The sequence below is a fragment of the Trachemys scripta genome, unplaced genomic scaffold, assembly GCF_013100865.1.
Source record: "Trachemys scripta elegans isolate TJP31775 unplaced genomic scaffold, CAS_Tse_1.0 scaffold_28, whole genome shotgun sequence".
Taxonomy (NCBI): Eukaryota; Metazoa; Chordata; order Testudines; family Emydidae; genus Trachemys; species Trachemys scripta.
Genome location: NW_023260513.1, coordinates 1,778,745 through 1,801,519, shown reverse-complemented (window position 1 = coordinate 1,801,519; position 22,775 = coordinate 1,778,745). Strand labels below are relative to the sequence as shown.

The 22,775-nt window shown below is 47.1% G+C and overlaps 1 protein-coding gene across 1 annotated transcript; it reads right to left on the bottom strand.

Moving 5' to 3' along the window:
* Positions 1–14,609: 14,609 nt before the first annotated feature.
* Positions 14,610–21,420, bottom strand: LOC117870390 (killer cell lectin-like receptor subfamily F member 1). Its single transcript, XM_034757524.1, has 6 exons — positions 21,211–21,420; positions 18,174–18,265; positions 17,527–17,704; positions 16,029–16,183; positions 15,534–15,646; positions 14,610–15,124 (listed from the first exon to the last, which is right to left on the bottom strand). The coding sequence occupies exons 1-6, from the start codon at positions 21,293–21,295 to the stop codon at positions 15,001–15,003; spliced, it is 747 nt and encodes a 248-aa protein (XP_034613415.1). The 5' UTR covers positions 21,296–21,420; the 3' UTR covers positions 14,610–15,000.
* Between the last annotated feature and the right edge of the window lie 1,355 nt (positions 21,421–22,775).

Below are 22,775 nucleotides of genomic sequence, written 5' to 3'. Positions count from 1 at the left end.
AGTAAGCGCATTTCTGACATACTGCTGCCATCTAGCGATGTGAATAATCATTGCAGCCGGACCCCGGAAAAGACGGAACAGCAGGAGCTAATCAGTGTGGCACATCAGTTCATGCATGAGGGGACAGAAGGGACCTTAAGGAGGCTAAGGCAGGTAGCAGACTGGAAAGGGGTGAAAAATAATGTAAAAACGTGGGTGCAAAATTGTGTGCGCTGTGCAAAGGACAAAGCCCGTCCCCCGCACTGGCAACCAATAATGCACCAGAGACGGTTGGGACCATGGCACAGAATACAGATGAATTTTATTGATAAGTTACCTAAAAGTAAAGAAGGATTCCAATATTTGCTGGTTATTATAAATTCATTTTCAGGATGGGTGGAAGCATTCCCCACCAGGGATAACAGTGCTAGAACTGCAGCTAAAAAGCTCTTCACTGAAGTGGTGTGCAGATATGGAACCCCTGAGGTCAGACTCAGATAATGGAAGTGCATTTGTGGAACAAATTTTCACAATGCTGTTACAAGCCCTAAAAATCACCCAAAAATTCCACATTCCATACCGACCCCAGTCCTCTGGCCAGGTGGAAAAAATAAATCGCACAATTAAAGAGGCACTGCAAAAAGTAGCAAACCATACTGGTAAGGACTGGCCTAAAAAACTACCTCTGATCTTAGCTGCCATTCACAGTAGTGACAGGCTAAAAACTAAGATCCAGCCATACCAAATTCTTTTTGGTCAACCAATAAAGTTAATGATTGATCCTGAACATTTTACTATACACCCAGAGGATCATCCTACAGCCAACCAGAATAATTATTTCCAATGGCTAAAACAATTACAAAAAGTATAAAACCACATTGCAGTACAGGATCAATCAGGCTATTAAACATATAAATAAAAAAAATGCAAAAACAAAGAACCAATGAACCCACTTTATGGAAAGTTGAAGATCAAGTAATGTATTTAAAATTTGGTAAAAAGAATCACACCTTAAAATCTAAATGGGTGGGTCCATATTCCATAGCTGACCGTCTCAGTCCTCTGGTATATCGCATTAAAAAAGATGGTAAACTTAAATGGGTCCATGTATCCCAAATAAAACTGTTTTCTTAACAGTATGTGCTTCATCCCTTTGTAGGTATCACTGGCATCTAATCCCTTATAAGAAATCTAAAGAGCTTCAGCTGATTGCCTCCAACTGGAATACTGGTATTATAAACTAATCAACAATTTTATTTCCCTCTCACAAACTGCGCAAGCGTTTACAGGAAAACTCCGCTGAAAGCAAAAATGTTACTATTTTGGGGATTCCTGACACAATTATTCACCTTGGGAACATCCAATGCGCATTGGGGGGATCCAGTGGTTCAATTTTACCGCTGGAAACCAGATCCAAATTGTACCAATATCTAACCATACGTTACATGGACCCTTTGAACTACTTACATTACATGTCTGGGTAAATATCACACCTTATGACCATGATTGTATATTTAAGGTTAGCTCACCTACCCAGCCTATAGTAAATCACAATCATTGTCACCCCGTCCTCCCTGAATACCATACATTCCCACCCTTTAAACCAGGACCCCTAGAGACCTGAACAACAACAGTATGGGTAAATAAAACCAAATTAGTAGGAAGTACAACAGTACTGTTTTAAAATGGTCCACAACCCATAAAAATACCCTGTCCTCATTTGCTTAAAATGCAGGCTCCCATAGAGGCACAAGTGGCGCCATTAATTGTAACCCTACACCTTTCAATAAACTGAACCAAAAATAATTTAACTCTAAGTTGGCCAGAATGTGCACACTATAGCTCCCCCCTCTTTGAAGCATGGTTCAAATCCTTACAACCAGAACATCCCCTCCCTCGTCAGCGATGAGGGATAACAAATACCTTGTTAGGAGGTATAGGAGCAGGGACCGAAATTCTAAATTCGGTAGATCTAGAAGCACTGAAAAATAAGGCCAGTGTGGTAAAGACATTGCATCGTACTATTGCCCAGGGACAAGAGCACCAGATCACTAAATTGGTGCAAACTGGGGTAGACACAATGAACTTGCAATGGCATACTTGGAAACATGTTAACCAGGCGTTCTGGGCTCAATATGCCACCATAAGGAACATAAACAAAACAGCATTAGCATTGTGGTGTTCTGAACAACAAATATTAGCTATTATGCTGACAAAAAGGAAAATGAACTGGGTACAAGCTAAAAATATGACAGTCTTAACTCCTCTGCTGACAAAACATAAAAATAACCTTTTCCTCCCTTATGTTTCTGAATGGTACAAGGCCCTGAAATCAAACGTGTACACATCAACCCTCATGGAACACATCACTATACAAGTAATACAGGTCCAACCACACAAATATAAAGTTACTCTGTGGCCCTTCATAGCCCTCCCAGTTCTTCAGGGCAGACATCTTTGGGCTCCTCAATTGGTGGGAATGTATTTAAATAAACAAGGAAAAATCATAGACCATGGCTTGTGTTCCAGGTGAACTGCACAACAATGGTTATGTCCCACCTTACCAAAATTAGAAAAGCCCTGCTCCTTACAACATAAAAGCTTGGCAACTTATTACTGAAATAAACTAAATAACAGTACCACAAAAGTGTATTTTAATAAAAAAAGTTGTGCCTGTGCCATTAAATTAAAAAGGCTTGTATGGCAAAACAAATACATCTCAAAACCGCCCGTAAAACAGTGTATGTGGAATAGAACTATGTTAAAAACTCCCACCCTAACCGATTACTGCCCAACTCATAAGAATAAAAGAAACTAACACGCTGAATACCAGTAATATTCTAACTTCACTTTGGGAGTCAATTGAACAAAACTGTACAAACTAATACAAAAAAATAAACAAATTAGCCAACTGACTGAAGCCACACGGACCCAGGTTCAAACACGCAGTTTTAAGATTTTAGATTCCTGATGTAAAATAGCCAAAGTATCTGTACAAGCAAAGCAAATCATGACGCACCATTGGTATAATATTTTAAAGGGATGGTCCCCCTCCTGGTCTTCAAACTTTAACAATTATGTTACATCCAACTGTTGTTTTCTTTATTCTAATAAGCTTAATGTTAATCATAATGTGTGGTATGTGCTGCTGGATAAAAAGGCTGTACTTTAAGCTAAAACCACAAGCTCACATTGTTTCCCAATATATAGCCTTAAAACAATTGCATAAAGTGTGACCCATTCAATGCCCCTGGATTGAAGGGTCAAAAGGGGAACAATGTAAATAAAATTGTTTTTAGTTATTCACTGTACCATTGTCACTTCTGTTCACCATTTCATTACACTTGCCATTTTGCCTACATTGTAACTTCAGTGCCATATTGTATTCAAACCCCATTTTAAAACGCTTACTCCATTTTGTAAGGGCTTGCTGCAACCTTCATTTTTGCAAACCCTGCTGTAATTTTATTAGTCTAGTTAAGATGTGTGAATGAGGGATGTATGGGTGATAGAATCAACCTCCAGCACCAGCCCGTCCTAATAAAATAAAGTTCAAATACCAATGGCTGAAGAACTAAACAATAGCCCTAACTCAAGCAAAACGCATCCACCCTAACAGAAAAAAAAAAAAAAATCAAAGCCAGGTCCCAGGCTGACAGTCACGCCTGCAATTAACGGGTAATCAAGCACCAAACCCAGAGGCGGCGTGACACAGCAAGACCTAAAAACTTTAAATCCAAACTAAACTCCTATAAAAAAGAAGGGTAAAATAAAAAATTTTGGGTAACGTTCTGCTATCAACATCAAGGAGCATCGGTGCGCGCCCGACAGAGACCCAGCTCCTCCTCATGTTCAGCTTTCCTGGCCAGTTAGCTGCCAGGAGCTATGATCCCAAGCTGCGAACTCAAACTACAATCAGAACCGTTAACTATCCAGCAGCTGCAAAACATGGGGGAGGGGGGAGGTGTGTGTAAGTAAATAAAAGCATTAAGGTATTTGCTAATAGTTACAAATTAATAATAAATGTGGCATCTTTGTCTTGACCCCTAAAACAATCCTGTATAAGTTTGTGGGACAACAACTCCAACTGTGGCCGAAATAAACAAGTAAAATATTGTGACACTTCAAAGTGAGGATGAACAATCACAGTCTTTTGTTGCCGAAAAAACTGTTAGTACCAGTGAGTTATCCAAGGTGAAAAAATTTCTACCAAAGTATATAAAAAAACAAGAAGCAGCAGATGTTAAGAGACCGAAACGAGAGTACGATGAAAGTTATTTGTCTTTCGATTTTACGTGAATTGGAAATAAAGATGTTCCTTATGCACAGTGTGTCGTGTGCAACAAAATACTAGCAAATAGTTCATTGGCTCCTGCTAAACTTCGTAGGCATTTGGAAACCAAGCATGCTGAATACAAAGACAAAGATAAGTTTTTTCCAAGAGGAAGCGTGACTCACTCAGAAATTGTAAACTTTCGATGATTAAAATAGCTAAAACAGGCAAAAGTGCAACAGAGGCATCTTATCGAGTAAGTTACCATATAGCGCTTGCCGGAGAAGCTCACAGTATTGGAGAAATGCTTATCAAGCCTCGCGCGAAAGATATTGTAATGTGCATGTTGAGCATGAAGGGAGCTGTAATGCGAATCATAAGTGTGGCACCAGAAAGCATTAAGAGCCATTGTGTTCTAAACAGACAAGCACTTGCAGTTAAAAATACCAGCATACAGGTCTGTTGCATCTTAGGCGCATTTAACATGCGCGATTTCAGCTTTATATGGTTGGCCAAAAAAAAAAAAAAAAAAGAGAAAAACAACAATTTAAATACTGTTTCTGTAATGCGGGTGATTCCGCCCGCCATTACACTCAATGTAATTTTGACTGCGGAACGTAACCCCAGCGTAAGATGAGACAGATCTGTATCTGAAAATTGTGCTCAATGAAGCAGTACAAATTATCAATTTTGTCAAATCTCGACCACTTCAATCCAGGTTATTTAAAATTTTGTGTGAGGAAACGGGTAGTCAACACAAAGCGCTTTTACATATGGAAGGGAGGTGGCTATCCAGAGAAAAAGTGCTTGTGAGGTTTTTTTGAGCTTCATAGTGAACTACTGGTATTCTTCACTTCCGATAATTAAGGACTAAAATTTAATGAATGTCTGACAAATTCCTCATGGCTAATGAAACTTACCTATCTTGCAGATATTTTTGCAAAATTAAATTAATCTGTCGCTGCAAGGAAAGAATGTGACCATTTTTACTACAATGGATAAAATTTTGTCGCTAAAAAAGAAACTGGAATTCTGGGCAGCTTCTGTAAAACAGAATAACTTCAACTGCTTCCCTACAGTACATGAATTTCTGACTGAAATAAATTCTACAGTCCATGAAGAAGTTTCCAGCACCATTTTACAGCACTTGCGTGACTTGCAGGCCTCTTTATTAGAATATCTCCCTAAAACTACTGATAATGCTTGGGTTCGAAATCCGTTTGTAATTACAGCCAAACCAGTCGGCTTTACTGTGCACAATTATGAAAGCCTAATTGACTTAATTTCTGACTCTGATTTAAAACAAAAGTTTAAGGATCTTCCGCTGAATAATTTTTGGAGCAGTCTAATAGAAGAGTACCCTAAAGCGGCCAAATGTGCAGTTCGAGTGCGCCTTCCTTTTGCTACAACTTATTTGTGTTAGACGGGATTTTCGTATTATACTGCAACAAAAACCAAATATAGAAATAGACTTGATGGTGCACCTGACATGAGGATTCAACTTTCCAGCATTATTCCTAATATTAATGAATCTATGATAGAAAAACTCAGAAACACCAACCCCATTAAATCCAAATTTGTATTTCTGTTTATAAAAATAGATTTTCCTAGTAAAAATCTAATTTGTTTGGTTTGTGTGTATATAAAAACAGTTTTTTTAAGTAGAACACTGTTTTTAATTTTGACTTACACTTGATTTTTGTACTACTTTATACGCACTTTCCAGTTAGAAATTGTTAGTTCAAGTTATTTTAAATTTGTATTTTTGCTTTGCTTTATAAAATAAAATATATTTGAGCATAAATAACGCAATTTTTTATTTGAAAACCAAACGACTGCAAAACAACATTATAAGTATTCCGTAATAGGCTAAAAAGTGTTCCGTGGCCAAAAAAGTTTGGGAAACGCTATCCTAGAGAACGCCATAATTACAGAAAATTATGAACTATTAATAAGACTAAAACATAAGCAGCGCACAAGCAAGCAATAAATGGTTACCCCAGTTACTTTTTTGCAGAGAAATGTTAACTAGGACTGGCCAAGTATTTTCTGCCAAAACTTTGATAGAAAAATGTGTTTTGGGGTAAACAAAGCCAAAGTTTTGTTGAAGCAACCACCTCACCTAACACTGATCTGCACCACATCCTTTTAATGCTTGTTTTGATTTTTTTTTTTTTAAAACGGTTTTATTGCTGCTGTTTGCTTGCCAGCACAGCCCCCCCCCCCCCAATATTGGAGGCTTCCTCTACCCCCTTATTTCCTCTCAGGTATCTTTTCTTGATGACACAATATTAACATAATGCAATGAGTGACACCTGGCGGTCTGTTATATTACCGCTCTTCATCATTCTGCTGCTCTGCCATGTACATTGGCCAAACCGGACAGTCTCTATGCAAAAGAATTCATGGACACAAATCTGACATCAGGAATCATAATACTCAAAAACCAGTGGGAGAACACTTTAACCTGTCTGGTCATTCAATGACAGACCTGCGGGTGGCTATCTTAAAACAGGAAAACTTCAAAAACAGACTCCAAGGAGAGACTGCTGAACTGGAATTGATATGCAAACGAGACACAATCAACTCAGGATTGAATAAGGACTGGGAATGGCTGAGCCATTACAAACATTGAATCTATCTCCCCTTGTAAGTATTCTCACACTTCTTATCAACCTGTCTGTACTGGGCTATCTTGATTATCACTTCAAAAGTTTTTTTTCTCCTACTTAATTGGCCTCAGAGTTGGTAAGACAACTCCCACCTGTTCATGGTGGGTGTGTGTGTGTGTGTGTGTGTGTATATACACACACACACACAAATATATATATTTTCACTCTATATGCATCCGATGAAGTGGGCTGTAGCCCACAAAAGCTTATGCTCTAATAAATGTGTCTCTCTCTAAGGTGCCACAAGTACTCCTGTTCTTTTTAATGAAAAGAAGTCTCCATTAGGTGTCAGCATTACACAGCACATCCCCCTCTTTCATCAAGAAGAAACTGTTTTATGCGACTCCCAGCAGTTCCAAAGACTTTGCAAACATTAATGGATTAACAATTCTGTGCCTTTATACAGAACCAATTAGCCAAGGTGCGTTGGGGGAGCACGTTCACAGCCATCTCAGACAGGATGAAATTAACGCAGAGGCAACAACACCCTGCGCCAAGCCCAGCTAGCTCTGTGGGACGGCAGCTGCTGCAGCTGGGATGGGGAGGTCCAAGCAGGACAGTCCCTATGAAGTCCCGGCCTGAGTGTCAGATCCTGCAGCGCAGCCTGGGGCTGAGGCCAGCAGCTGCCCTCCCCCTTCCCGGCAGGGCACAGCCCAGCGCCGGGCTTCGCGGGTTCCCCTCTCGCCCCACCGGGCTCACATCAGGGCTCCCCCCACGCACGGTTGCGATCAGGTCGCCCCGGGCCTGGCAAACCCGCAGCGCGCAGGGAGCCCCGGGGCTGGTCTGCAGCGAGGATCGCGGCGCGCGGGCGGGCAGAGAACCAGTTTCACACGCTCCGAGCCACAGAGCGCCCCGGGCCTGAAGCCTCCCCTGAGCCGCCAGTCCGGCCCCGGCCCGCTAGAGGCACCGGCCCGCCCCTGGGAAGGCGGGGAGGAAAAGGCGCTCGCTGCCCCCAGCGCCCGGGGCCCGGCCCCGGGGGGGGGGAGGGAGGGCGGCGGAGTCACGCGCCCGGCCAGGGACAACGGCGGCCACTCACCGCGCGAGCTTGCGAACACAGGAAAGGAACGCGAGAACGTGCCTGCACCGGGTCATATGGATGGGGCCGGAAATCCCGCGAGAGCTCGGGCAACCCTCGAGAGAGCGAGACGGGCAGCAAGCGAGTTGGAGAGGATTTAAAGGGGCCGCGGTCTATTTCCTCTTAAAGGGGAAGTTGCCAATATTACCCTCCCCTGACCCCTAGCCTAGGGGGTGGTGAAGCTGAAACGAACCAAAGACGGAGCTTGTGCACGCAGAGACTAGGCTCGTGAGAGGTTCGTGTGGTGAGTGACCCCTTTATTGGCTGCAGATAAGGAACCGTGCTCTATTAGGGGCATTTTAGGGAAGCCCTATATCCCTCAGCAAAGCAGGTATATTTCTCTCAAAGGTGTATTTCTACTGCTCAATTTGCTGTTTAAAATAGTCAAGCGAGGGCCCTTCAAATAAGGGACAAGTGGTCACTCCATGTTCCTTGTCTATTGCAAGTGAATGGGGAAGATAATATTAATGCATTACATTCCACAGCATGAACCAGACACCGATGCAAAGTTTTGCAGCAGTTTTCCCCACCCCTGCTCAGCTCGAGTCGGGCCAGCCCAGGGGTTGAACAGTTTATGCTGGGACAGGAGCTGGGACCTTTTGTTGGTGGCTGTGTCTTGTGTTCAAGCTAAGCTTTAATTTAAAAAAAAAAGTAACTCTAGCTCTTATGGCTACAAATTCTTCCAGAAGTGACAAATGGACAGATGTCTGCCTGACCTTTCAGACAGCCCAGCTTAAGGGCTAGAGCCGATGCTTTCAAGGCTGCCTAAGTAGGGGGAAGGGCCCTTCCGAGTGATAAAGGTTTGGGGAAATTCTACAGTTTCCACCTTGCATGCACGTCCTGAAATAATTTGATGGGTGCCTTTTTAAAGAGCCTGGACTGCAGACATTCGACTGTCTGATGACCAAGCAGCAAGTCAGAGACACTCACTGCTGATTTAAAAAACGTGCTCACTCAACTCTACTTGAACTAGGTCCCAACCCAGGGCAAATGGTTGCAGCCAATGACCAGCGAAGAGGCGACCAATCCAAGAGAATCGGGTATGATGATAATCAGGAGGGGTTGGTTGCAGCGAAGCCAGGGACTGAGCGGCAGTGCTCTGTGCAGGTGAGGTGACCCCAAGGAGGTGGCTACAAGGGGCTGTTTGTGTGGCTGGGACGAGATGGCTTGGTACTGGCAGTGCCCCGTGTAGCTAGCTGGGTGAGTAAAGCAGAACCTGCAGCACGCACTGCAGTAGCCTGAACTGCTGTCAGCGGCTGTTTCAAGGGAGATGGCGGAGAGTTTGCAGGTGGAGTTTCCATCATCCGCTCCAGGGGAGGAGAGACGGACAAAGTCCCCATCCGCTGCGGCATGAAGCAGGGCTGTCCCCTCAGCCCCATCACCTTCAACCTGGCCATGGAGACGCTTATCTGAGCCATCTCCAATGGTCCGGCCGGCTTTCACCTGCACAGCAACAGAATCAACATCCTGGCCTACACAGATGATCTGCTCCTGGTCACCGATAACTCGGAGGGCCTCCAACAGATTCTCGACGTCGCCAGCCAGGCCGCCGAATGGATGGGCCTCCGTTTCAATGCCAAGAAGTGTGCCTCCCTCCAAGTAAACGGCAGCATGAAGGATCTGGCCCAGGCAACTTGGTTTCTAATCCAGGGCAAACCCATGGCCTCCCTCGAGGAGGGGCAGGTACACCAGCACTTGGGCTCACCCACAGGAGTCTATGTTCGTCAGACTCTAGAAGACACCATCGCAGAGATCCTGCGAGACGCAGCCAGCATCAACTCCTCCCTGCTCACCCCCTGGCAAAAGATCAATGCCCTCAACACCTTCCTGATCCCCCACATCTTTTTTGTCCTCAGGGGATCGGCCATGGCCAACGTCCCCCGAGCAAGGCGGACAGCACCATCAGGCAGCTGGTGAAGAAATGGCTGTTCCTTCCCCAGAGGGCCAGCACCGAAATAATCTACATCCCACACAGGCAAGGTGGTGCCAATGTCCCTCGGGTGGGCGACCTGTGCAACGTCGCGGTGATCACTCATGCCTTCTGCCTCCTAACGTGCCCTAGGGTGACAAGATCACAACAGTAAAATATCGGGACACATTAGGGTGCCGTCAGCCCTGCCCACAGTCCACTCCCGCTCCTCCCAGGCTCCGCCCCCATTCTGCCTCAGGTCCTGTCCCTCCTCAGTCCCCCATCCATTGCTCGCCTCCTCATCCCCCTGCTCGCCCGCCCACCAGCCACACACCACTACAGTGCCGACTTCCCCTCTGCTGGGGGTGCTCGCCCACCCCCGCCTCTTCCCGCCCAAGCATCCGCCCTCGCTCCACCCCCGTTCCACCCCATTCCACCAAGTTCCTGCCCCTGCCCTGCCTCTTCACCACCTCCTCCCCTGAGCATGCCTCATCCCTGCTCCTCCCCCTCCCTCCTGGAAAGCACTAAGCGCCACCAAACAGCTGTTAGGCGGCAGGAAGCACTGTGGGGGGGGGAGCTGGGACGGTGCACTGGGAGGAGGGGGGAGGAGATCGCGAGGAGGGGGGAGCTTGGCTACAATTTTTCCCCGTGGGTGCTCCAGCCCTGGAGCACCCACGGAGTCGGCACCTCCTTCCTGCTCGCCTCCTTATCTGAATATCGGGAGAAATATCATACATTGATCGGGACGCTGGACAAAGGGTTAAATATCGGGACAATCCCAATTTTATCAGGACATCTGGTCACCTTAACTTGCCCAGACCTGATGGTGAGGAGCATCACAGAGAGCGCTGCACGGGACGTGGTGAGGAAATGCATTGCCAGGATCCCATCTGAGCAGGACGTCGCCACCTACCTCAGCAGCCTCCTGGAGGCTGAGTTCTGGAGGGAGGGCAGAGACCTGTTCTCCTTCTGATCCCTGGCCCACAACGCCTCACGACAACTAGGGAAGAGGATCGGCTGTCAGTGGACATAGTGCAAGGAGCGCTGGGAGCCGGGACTCCTGGTGCCACGCATAAAGAGCTCAGACGACACCATCGTCACCCCAACCGCCAGAACGATGCTGGAGAGGACCCTGAAAGATGCCATCTGCTGCCACTTTGCCGACAACTTGAAGCGGAAGCCGGACCAGGGCAAAGTCTTTGAAGTAACCAGCAAATGGGACGCCAGCAACCACTTCCTCCCCGGGGGCAGCTTCACCCGGTTTCCCGACTGGCGGTTTATCCACAGGGCCCGGCTCAACTGCATTCCCCTGAATAGAGCCATCCGCCATGGGAACCGGGACAAGCACTGCAGGAGGTGCGGCTATGCAAATGAGATGTCGGCCCACGTCCTGTGCGGCTGCCAGCCACACTCCAGAGCCTGGCAGTTACGCCACAATGCCATCCAGGACAGATTGGTCAAAGCCATCCCGACAACCTGGGGGAGCTCTCTGTCAACCGCGCCATTGCCGGAACGGACAGCCAGCTGCACCCAGCCATTGCTGTGACCAGTGAAGAGCAGAGGAGGGTTATTATGGTGGACGTCACGGTCCCCTTCGAGAATAGGACCCCAGCCTTCCACAGGGCCCAATCTCAGAAGGTGGAATACACCCAGCTGGCCGACACTCTGAGAGCCCAGGGCTACGAGGTCAAGATCCACGCCCTGATCGTCAGAGCCCTGGGCGTGTGGGACCCCCAACAATGAGCCGGTGCTGAAAGTGTGCGGGGTCGGTGCTATGCCTGGCTAATGAGGCCACTCATGGTGTCCGACATCATCAGATGGTCCAGGGACATATACACGGAGCACATGACGGGACACCGACAGTATCAGGATACATGAACAAGCTCACTGGCAAGGGACTCAGTCAGAGAAATAACCTGTTTCCTTCCCTGACAGACTGTATCCGTCTGCAGAAGACTCGCCAGACACTGACGGACTGAGGGACGCACCCCACTCATGTACCTATCCACTTCACCACCACTAACTCTGACTCTATCTACACTCTATGGGTGGCATACCCGAGATCACTTATTCACTGACGCTTTAAAAACTCCCACACCCCAATCTGGGTCTGTGCTGGTTTTGTACTATGTATGTATCTTGACAACCTTGTAACCCATACTTGTAATCTCTCACAACTCAAGCTTGACCCCAGATGTACAATACCTTCCTTTTTAACTTGTGTAACTTGATTTCAAACATTAGCTTTAATAACATTTTTATTCCTGCTAGAGGGCTGTCAGTTAATTCACAGGCTTGCCTCCAGTGCTGCAGTTTGAACACTCACTTCTGCAATAAGGAAGGCTACGGGTTTAGCTGTGCTTGCTCTGGGACTTTCTCTCCTGTCCCCAGGGAGCTGGTTTGCAATTGCCAAGGATGCTGCCTGGAAATATCTGGTAGTGGACCTCAATAACTTCTACCGGCGGCCCTGACAATAACTATTTGCCTGGGCTGATTTTTTGTTTAAACTCTTGTGTAGCTTTAAGACTGTATAATGGCCCAGTCCTACTCTTGTTAGTCAGTGGGAGCAGAATTAATAACCTCTATAACTGTGCCGGTTAAGAGAACAAAGGTAGTAAAATACAATCCTTCACGACAATCTGATTACCTGTGGTGGGTGGGAAGGAATTGGCACATACAGTTGTTTAGGTTCATTAAGGTTACTTGACTGACTTCTTTTGGAGTATCTAGCATTTGCCAGTTCAAGAGGCTGGGTACTGAACTAGCCCATGGTCTGATCCATCACCTCAGATACTTACCTCAGATACTTACACCTTCTAATCTCTCATCCCTGTACTCCTAGTTCTGGCCCTCACTGAAGCAGTTTATCTCCCTCCTTCATGTGCAGTTATGGGACATGTGTGAATAAAACTAAAGACAGGGCCAAAAAGGTAATATGATGGATGGAATTGTTTTGTTCTAATCAACATGTACAAAGTGAGAGGCGGCACCTTACTGCGTAGAGGGGTTGTACCTTGCTACGTAGGGGGTTGCACCTCAGTGCGTCAGGAGTGATGTGTAACTTGTTTGTGCCTGTGCATAAGAATGCATCCCTGGGGCAGTGTCTTTGTCCAGCTAGGGAGCAGTGGAGTGTCCCACCATTGACTGAGCCGGTCCATTGTCAGGGGGCGCATATTCGCAATATGTCCTGTAGAGTCTGCAGGAAACTATTACTGTGCTTCGGTTGACAATAAACCTGGCCGGGGGCCTTCGTACCTTATCGGAGTCTGTGGTCATTGGGGGTTCTCTCGGGGTCTGCTGTGTCAGCGATCTGCAGAGCCAGGGCAGCACACAGAGGGAACGCACGCATGCAGCCGACTGTTATCAACATTGAACAGAGCAGAGCACCACACCGGTGGCGTCTGACAACACAAGTTATTAGTTTTCAAACGATGCCTTACACGGTTTATTTTCTATAAAGATTATTAAAATAGAATGTAGGGTGTGAATACAGGGGGACATGCTGTCACAGGGTGGCACCTCTCTGGAGTTGTTTAGTGACTCACCTCAATCAACCCCCACTGTTTGTAGCTCCTGAGTAGCTGTGGTCGCCCTCCCCATGGAGCAGAACACAAGCTTACAGAAGCCATTCAGACATTTAACACACTGGTCCCCAAAGAGACTGCAGGGGGTTACAATTTCCCAGATTCTCAGACTCTCTCACTGCTGGGGATAGTCTCCTCAGCGCCAGCCTGAAGTTTCCCCCCTTGCTCAATTCATCCCCTTGGCTCCAGTTGCTCCCTGGTGCCTTTAATGATTTCTTGCCCTTCTGGGGTTTGCACCCTTCAGACTGGGTCCCGGCTCCTTGCTGTATCCACAAACCGCAACACGTTCCTTCCTGCAGACAGCCTCCCTGCAACCCTTGGGTGCCATAGGTTGGCTTTGGCCTTGGGCTCCACATGGTGTTAGCACTTCCAAGCTCTGTCCACCTCCACTAGCTACAGTCAGCACTGCAGCTGTGCTGCCCTGTGAGATACAGAATGTGGGGGTCTTCATGCAAACCCAGCCTCTGAATTTGTGCCTGGGAGCCTCCTTTGGTGAAAATGTGGCCCTAGAGACAGCTTGACATGCATTTATTTTTTCCTCCCCCCAGGAGGCTCCTCTTTCCCCTCCCTGCCCAAACTTTTGTGCTGCCCCTGGTCCCTGACTGCTGATTTTCACATCCGCAGGCTGCACTTCAGGGATAGATTTCTTTAAGGCACTTTTTAATGTAAAATATTTTCCTACATGTCTTTTATAAAGAAATTGCTGTGCAAAAATGTGCAGTCCTGAAAGTGCAGGCTGCTAATTAAACAAATGCTAATTATTCCAAATTCCAGAGGGCAGATTGTTGCTGCTTGAGTTAGGTGCCTTCTCTGCAGCATTTTAGATTCTTGAAGGTGTCTGATCTCCACTGTGTAACCTGGCTCTGCAATATATTTGTTGTACTCAGGCCTGATTCTTAGGTATGTTGAGCTCTTTCCTGGGAATGGATTCTGTTGCTGAAAGAAAACTGTATTAAAATAGCACAACCATGTCTAGATGTACATGGTTAATCTATTAGCACTATTCCAGAGCAGGGATTCAAACCTGGTGCATTAACCACTTGGCTATTGCGTGGGGTTAGCTGCTGTTTCCTCCTCCAGTCCTCTTGTGAAACTAGCGTGAATTTTGTTTATTTGTTTTTATTTGTTTTTATTTTAGCTGAAACTATTCAGTGAATTCAACACCAGTTTGTGAATAGTCTTGTTCGGCCCCAAAGTGCATTTTTTTAAAGTGTGGGAGGCGCTAATAAATGATATAGTGGAAAATTTTCCCCCACCTCTACTTGTGATGCCTTTTCACTAGTTCTCCCTTCACTATAATCTTCCAGCCGAGACAGGACCTGAATTTCAAATGCAAGAAAAGGCTTCGGGGACATTTCTATCCACCATAAAAGCCGGGAGGGGATAAGGGCATAAGTCCATTTTTTCCCTTTGAAGCTCACCTACATTATTCATCATTCACGTGACAGACTGACACGACAGAGGATTTGTCCTTCACACACACAAGGGCAGAGCACTAATGTCACTGTCTAGATCAGGAGAGCATCTTTTTCACAAATCCATTTCGATACAGCACTGCAGGTTTCAAAATGAATCTGATCTGCTTTTATCACCCCGCAGCTGTTCCCTTCTGCAGGATCCACTACCTTGAACCTGGGAAACAAAAGAAATAAAATCATTGTTTAGTTTTTGAACAAGATTTATAGCAGCTTTTCCTCATTCTGACACCTCTCACGAATTTCTTCCTTAATACCTGAATTGTTCCTACAGAGTCCTGGTTGATAAGACTTCCTAGCATATGATACTGTAGCTGGCTGGTGTTTTCCAGAGGTGGACACAACTTGTTCACATTACAAAACCCAACCCCTAGGATTAGCCGCACTGTGAATGTCAATTAGCTCTTGAGGGTTAGGTCTGATCACCTCTCTGTGCAGAGGACTATGCCTAGCACTGAACATCCCTTGCGCCCATAAGTAGCCTCTGCTACAGCAACCTGGAAAGCCAACAACCCCCTGCTCCCTGCTGGGCATCTTACATGGACTCCAAGGAGAACAACACTCACAGTGTTTGATTTAACAGGGAGCCATCCACCCAAATCCTTTTCCTTGCGGGGAATGTAAGGGTGAGTCCAAGCCAGATCCGGTTTGCATCTTTGGAAGTAGTTTGTATGAAGGCCTGTAAATGACATGGAACAATAAACTGACAGGGAGAAAGGAGATTATAGTCATTCAGGTGCTAGCCAGAGACTCAGGACAGTTGGATTTTATTCCCCTTTCCAGCACAGACTCCTGTGTGACCTTGGTTCAGTCACTTAGCCTCTGTTCCTGCTGGGACAGAGTTAAGGATGTGGTACGTTCTTTGTGGTCTATGTTGTGCTACTAGTGAAGTGTCCACTGCCAAGTTGTAGAGCATAGGTTATGCATTTAATGTTTCAAGTCCTTTGCTTTTTAGCTTGTGTAGGTGCCTTGTGTATAGAGCAACCTTAACTGACACACAACAGCGGTTTTGTGTATTAATTATTACTAATGATGCCCATCTCCCCAGAAGTTTTATTTACCATCTCATCCTGATCCCGAATCATTAACAGTCGAGCCCTCCTCTTCGAACAGTCGTCGCGGCTCTTATCCCAGGGATTTTTTTCTTTAGACACCCAGTAGCACTTGTCCCTGTGCAGCAGCCAGTTTGTGGGGCAGAGCTTACACCCTGATCCTTCTGGAGGGGAAATGGAAACACTTAATGGAGCTGAAGGTTCTGACAAGTGCTGAACTTCATCCCGGTCAATCACAGAGCCTTTGTGCAGCTAGAACTAATACCCTTATTTTTGTTTGGGGACAGGTCCAATATTCAGTCAGCAGGAGGCGCTGCAGCCAGGAGTGAGGGGTATGGGTGAGGCTGTGCGCACTCCAGTCCTGGAATTGTAGTGGCTAATGCAGGTCAGGCTCAGTTGGGATTCTCCTTCACTTTCTCTCCTTAGCTATTGGGCAGTGTGCAGAAAGTTAGGAAATGTCTGTTTTATGGTGGCCCGCGCAACCTTAATTCTGCCCCCATGTGGGTCCACCTTGTGCACTGATGAGGCAAGGCCCTGTTGAGAAAACAATAGTATATGATCATGTAATTAAAGATTGTCTATTAATACATATGCACAAAGGGGCAGAATTACCCATGCACCATAAATCTGTCTTTTCCCCACTTCTGAGTGCTTGATTTTCCCTCCATTCAAATAATGTTTTGGAATTTCCTAGTTTAAAAATAAAAGCACAATAATTCTATGATGTGCAACTGGAGCAACATGCCCAGCATGAATCATCACAAGGGTCTGAACCCTGAACCGTCAGCACAGACTTGATCCCTTCAGCCACAGACACACTGCGTTCGCTGGTGGTAGGAAAAGGCTGTGATGTGGGGGAAGGGGCAGTTGGATTCGGAGGCTGTCAGAAGGTTCCCATCTCAGCTCTCGCCCTGTCTCTGGGGGAAGCTTATGGGGCAAAAGCTACATGGTCAGGTGCTGGGCTGTGGGGAGCCTGGCCCAACTCTCCCCATCCCAGCTACAGCTGCTGTGCCAGCTCCCAGTGCAGTGCATGTCCAGACACAGGGTGAGCCCAGCTCTCTAGAAGGCTCACGCTGTTATGATTTTAGCATGTGACCAAGCTTTCCTGAGGCTCACAAGCAAGAAGGGAACCACTGCCATTTCCAAAGTTCACATCTCAGCAGAGCCTAAGTGAAATTTCTTGAAACAAAGAAAAGGCACTTCTCCAGCCTGAGGACTCTCCCCGTGCTGAATTTTCAAAGGTCTGCTGCGAACTATAAGATGCAAGAGCGTCTTTAAAAAGTCAGAAGAAATTTTTCCAGTGGAAAGTGTAAGTGATGCCTGTATTTTGGTTCTCTACCAGCTTCACGCTAGAAGTAGTTTGTAAAGCCCTTTGGGACGAAAGGATCTACACAAGTAGGATCCTTAGTGCATTCTGTACTGTACACACTGAGAGTTACCCCAAGTGACCACTAGGTGTCACTGGAATATGGGGAAGCAGCTGAAAGAGCAAAGGAGCAGAAATTACCACTTGAGTTGCTGGATGGAGGTTCACATAGAAACTGTTTGAGGCAGAACGGAAAATCCTTCAGCTCAGTGCTGCAGTTATAGCCGTAGCTGGTTCTCTCATTGGCACCGTCATTCACCAGGCCCTTAAAATTTCCTTTTGACGGGAAGGAAAGAGCATGATTGTGAACCACAGTTAACTATTCCGGGTTCGCAACCTGAGACTGAGAGTGTGTGTGTGCAAAACAAACACGTGCACATGCTGTGACAAATTTAGAGTAGGGAAAGAGAAAGAAGACAGAAAATCTCATTCGTTGCACATTGTAAGATGCCTTCCTTTTTCCCTGCACGCTTAACAGTGGAGTTGCCATAGCTGGATCACAGGGGTTCATGTATCAAGCTCTTAGCTACACATTGTTCATGTAATATTTTGCTCTGCTTTGGAACAATGAAGCGTCCATGATTTCATTCACAAATGTGTTGGAATCGATAACCCTGACTCAGTGCAGGGGGCTGGACTGGACGACCCCGCGAGGTCCCTGCCAGCCCTACATTTCCAGGATTCTAGGAACAAGAAAGAGTCTCCGTGGAAACGTGGGGGAAGAGGAAATCTTGGGGTGCAGCGCTACACACAAGTGAATAACTAGCCTTGAGTTACTCACCCCACACGCACATCACCACCACAGCTCCCAGCAGGACGATGTTCCCAGCCCAGCCGACCCCCAGAGCCATCCGATGCCAGCGGGGACACTGAGGGTGACCTGGAAGAGTCAGTGTTTGGTGAAACAGCTGCACATAGTGCAAGAAATAATCATGACCAGCTGCTTTCCAATGGAGCCTGTGCAGCGGCCTCTGGCGGGGGTAATGTTCCCCCTCACATAATAGCAGGATAGCCCAGGGTAGCGGCGGCCCAGCTCCCGCGGTGATTTAAAGGGTCCAGAGCTCCACGGCGGCCAGAGCCCCAGGCCCTTTAATTCACCCCTGAGCCCCGGGGCTCCCAGCCATCTTTGCAGCTGGTAGCTCCAGGTTGATTTAAAGGCCCTGGGGCTCCCAGCCACAGATGCAGCCCCAGGGCCTTTAAATCTTGAAAGGTCCCGCCTCTTCCGGTTGAGACCACGCCCCCGCTCAGGAATCCGGCGAACCAGTAAGTCCTTTAAGTTACTTTCACCCCGGTCCCATTTACAGTGTATATTTTAATGGTGACTATGTGGCTGCATGGCAAGTCTGTGCTTCAGTCCCCCCAGGCCTTGTCTGGGATCTAAAGGGGCGGCACCAGGCGCTAGTAACACACTCTGGAAGTCCAGCATAAACACGTGCACTCTACACTGGTCAGATTAAAGATGAGGCTCCTGCCCTAGCTTTCACTTGATTCATTTATAGAGCATGTGCTGCCCTTTGCCTTGTCTGGACTCGAGTTTTAGAAGGTGTTAGTTGGACTGAGCCAACGGACGTGATCTGACATCACACCGTTAAACCCTGTTCAAGGTCTAAGGATACGTCTACACTGGAGCTGGACGGAGTAATTCCAGCTCATGTAGACGTACCCATGCTAGCACTGCTTGAGTTAGCACACGAAATATAACAGTGGAGCCAACGGTGGGAGGGGCTAGCTGCCCGAGCCTGTACCCAGCATCTCAGATGGGATCGTACTTGGGCGGCCAGCCCGACCTGCCGTTTGCACTGCCCCAGCAACGCTGCTATTTTTAGCGCACTAGCTCGATTAGAGCTACTGCGGATATGTCGGCCCACGCTGAAATCACGCCCTAGATGTACTCTAAGATTCTGCCACCCCCACAGTTCCAAGCCTTGTCTGGCAGCTTTAAACAAGCTTGGAGCCCACTCCTGTACTTGCTCAGTGCCCAGAGCTCCCATCACAAGCAATGCAGGATTGGGCCCTTATGCCTCAGCTACCCCAGCCTGTGGCCTCCTGGCCCTAGGGACAGTGGCTTCCACTCCTGGGACCTTTTTAAAGTTTAATTCCAGAAGGTGACAATGAAACACATTGTTATGTCTGACTTTATAGATCGGGGGAGATGCTTCTGTAGGAGAATTGAACCCAGGGAATCTAATTATGGATGGGAGACAAGGGCAAGGCTCTGAAGTCCTGTATATTACAGAACTCACAGGGGAGCGGAGAAGCAGCTCAGGTGTATAGTTTGAGCACAGATCTTTCTTCTGGGCTGATACAGTAAATCTAGAACTCAGCGAGGTGCAGGAGATGCTCAGATCAGTGTTCTCGCTGTGTATTTCTTTGCTTTTGTCAATATCAGAATTTCATCTTCCAGCCTGTTGCTCTTTCACCCAGTATGGTGGGGTCTCTGACGTCCCTCACAGTTTTCTCCGATCCTGACAGACCTATCTAATCTCTTGACATCCCCCAGCTTTGCAGCCTCCTTTCCAGATCATGAATATATTAAACACCAGACCTAGTGCAGAGCCTTGTGGCAACTCACAGTTAACCTTTTGTCACAATGAAACTGGCCATTAAATCCTACTACTGGTTTCCTGTCTCTTAGCCAGTTTCTGTTCCAGGCTAGTACTTTACCAGTCACCCCACGAATACTTAGGGCTTGTCTACACAGGGAAATTGACCGGATGGTTATTCCCAAATAGCTCTCCAGGTAGACACTCTATTCTGATGAAAAATCTCTTTATCCCAGAATCATTAGTGCACTTTCAAAGAGGAGTTATTATTCTGGAATAAAATCACTTTTAAAATCACTGTCCTGGTCAGTTTACCCATGTAGACAAGTCCTTATTTTCCTTACTGACTTCTTGTGAGGGACCTCGTCAACTGGTCCGGTAGTGTGCGTATTAGTGTATCTGTATTCTGAGCACTTGGGATTTGTAGCCAGGCAGATACAGGCACAGTGCGACTCCCAAATCTAATTTGTCCTTCCTGTACAGTCAGGGCCAGCTCTGTTTTGTTTTGTTTTTTGCCACCCCAAGCAAAAAACCCTCCGAGAGCAAAAATGCTGCCCCGGGAATGCCACCTCTGGCATGCTTGGTTTGCTGGTGCGTAGAGCCGGCCCTGTGTACAGTTCACAGTCAGGTGCTACAGTACCGCATTGATTTGGGGAATTCTACCACCTACTATATCAGGTCTTCTACCAGCATCTGTTCCAATTCACCTGCTTGTTCCTTTCACACTTCTCGCATTTGTAAATACACACATACAGGTTTTATTCTTGACCATCTGCCTATTTTTATTTAACTCCCTTGATGCCCTTTTGCAGAATTTACTTTTGTGATCTTACCCTGTCCAGCCTCCTGTCCAGTCGTCCAGCTGAACAGGAGGATGGACAGGGTAATTTATGTCTTATCCTTTACTGGATCCTGCATCTTGGTATTACTAACATGTCTGACATTAGCAGGCTCCTCAGCACCTGTTAGCTTTTCCCCAGCTCCTACCTTAAATACTCACCCCAAATCCTATTTATTGCATGGGCCAAGAGTCTGGTCCCGCTCTAGTTAAGGCAGAGCCCACCCTTTCTGTACAAGCTCTCTCCTCCCCCACATACTCCCACACTCACTACGTCATCTCTATCCACCCTCTGCAGTTATCTGCGCTGTCACCATAGTATCACGATGGCACATCCAGAATTTCCACACACATGAGATTATTTTCCCTTGTCCCCTCCCTGCCAGGTAACATGTAAAGGCCCAGTCAGTAATGGACACCACAGGGAGACAGTAAGTCACGTACCTTGGGTCATAGATTGACATGGTCGGTCTGATCTTGTCATCTTTGGACGACGGTTTAATACCACGTAACCTTCTTCATCCTCCATTGGCCAGGCTCATCCCGCGTTTAATTCTTTTCAGCAGATACTCAGAGGTGGGAAAAGAGCCAGCTACCAACTGACCCTCAGGTTCTGTAGCTCAGGGCTCACACCTCCAGCAGCAGCACTGTCCACCTCATGAGAAACCACAGGAAGTTCAGGCTCTGCACACAAGTGACACCCAACTCCTCCGCCTTCCCCCACACCTTTGAGCCCACCACTAGATCCTGCCAGCATCTCTCCTGCAGCTTCTGCCGAGCCCCAGCAAAGTTAGCTTTCATTTCAAGGGTAGTGTCTGAAGTCAGTGGTGCTACTCAGAGTAGAAAACCCCATACGTAGTAGTGAGTGTTTGCTGGATCAAGCCATTAGTTGTAACAAAGGAAATTACAGCAGAACACTGGCTCTGCTATAGTAAACTTTGAGTATTTAATTCTCGAAACATTGACTTTTATTGCACAAACGTAAAGAAACTGAAAGACCAGGAAAAGAATGTAACTACACAGACAATGTGATGGAATTGGGAGGGGATAAACCAAGTCAGCTTGTCCATAAAAGCACAGTAGTTTTTCCCATCAAAAGCCATTGAATGGCCGCATTTTGTTCTTAGCACCTGCCCCCGATGTTGAGTGGAAGGGATACTGCATTTCGCCCCTGCCGCCTCCTGGAATGTTTGGGGTGAGGGATTGGGAACCGGGCACGGTTTGCAGGCTGTTCTGCAGGGGCTGCAGAGGGAGTTTAGCCTCAAGCTGTTTCTGCTGAAGCTCAACCAGACGCCTCCACATGGCTGATTGCTCCTTCGTAATCTGCAGCATCTCATCCTGTGTGCCATGCTCATGCTCCTGGGTTGCTCTCCATGTCCATGTCCATGTCCAGCTTTTCAGAGACTGAAATCCTCCTAGAGCTGAGCTCCAGGTCAGTTGTTCTTGCGCTGTTCAACATGTCATCACACGTTCTCTTCTTCCATCTTCTAATCTGGGAAAGCCTCTGCACCGGTGCGAAGGCTGTGCTGAAGGCCAAGCTTTCCACTGTAAGGCATGCAAAGCACAAGGCAACCATTGTCAGTGCATACCCTGAGTCAGGCACACAGTTGCTATTTAAAATTCACTCCCTTTATTCCACTGAAGTGCAAGCCAGAACATAAGCACTGTCCCTAGCTATTCAATGCACCTGTTTGCTGTGCCAGCTTTGGTGAGCATGGCCCAGGGACATGGGAGATGGGCCTTGTGCTGCAATTTGTGGGGAACCCGTGTCTGGAGCACAGGTGGCCAGGTGGACAATGCCCCCTCCCCCTAGCAACATGGGTGGTGTATGGAGACCGGGGACCAGCGTTGAGCCTCTCAACGTGCGGTCTTTGTCTGAGGTGGCTCCGGGGTAGGTATCGGTGTTTGCAGCCACGAGAGAACACAGGAACTCCCCTTCCTGTAACGCTGCTGGTAGCAGTCGCTCTGGGCTTGCAGATTCAACACTCATCCCAGCCATCAAACCACCG

Coding starts and splice junctions, on each gene's coding strand:
- LOC117870390 (XM_034757524.1), bottom strand. CDS start 21,295: ATGGAGGATGAAGAAGGTTACGTGGTATTAAACCGTCGTCCAAAGATG. Junction 15,647..16,028: donor TTCGGGATCAGGATGAGATG/GTAAATAAAACT, acceptor TGTCATTTACAG/GCCTTCATACAAACTACTTC. Junction 15,125..15,533: donor TCCCTGTTAAATCAAACACT/GTGAGTGTTGTT, acceptor TTTGTTTCCCAG/GTTCAAGGTAGTGGATCCTG.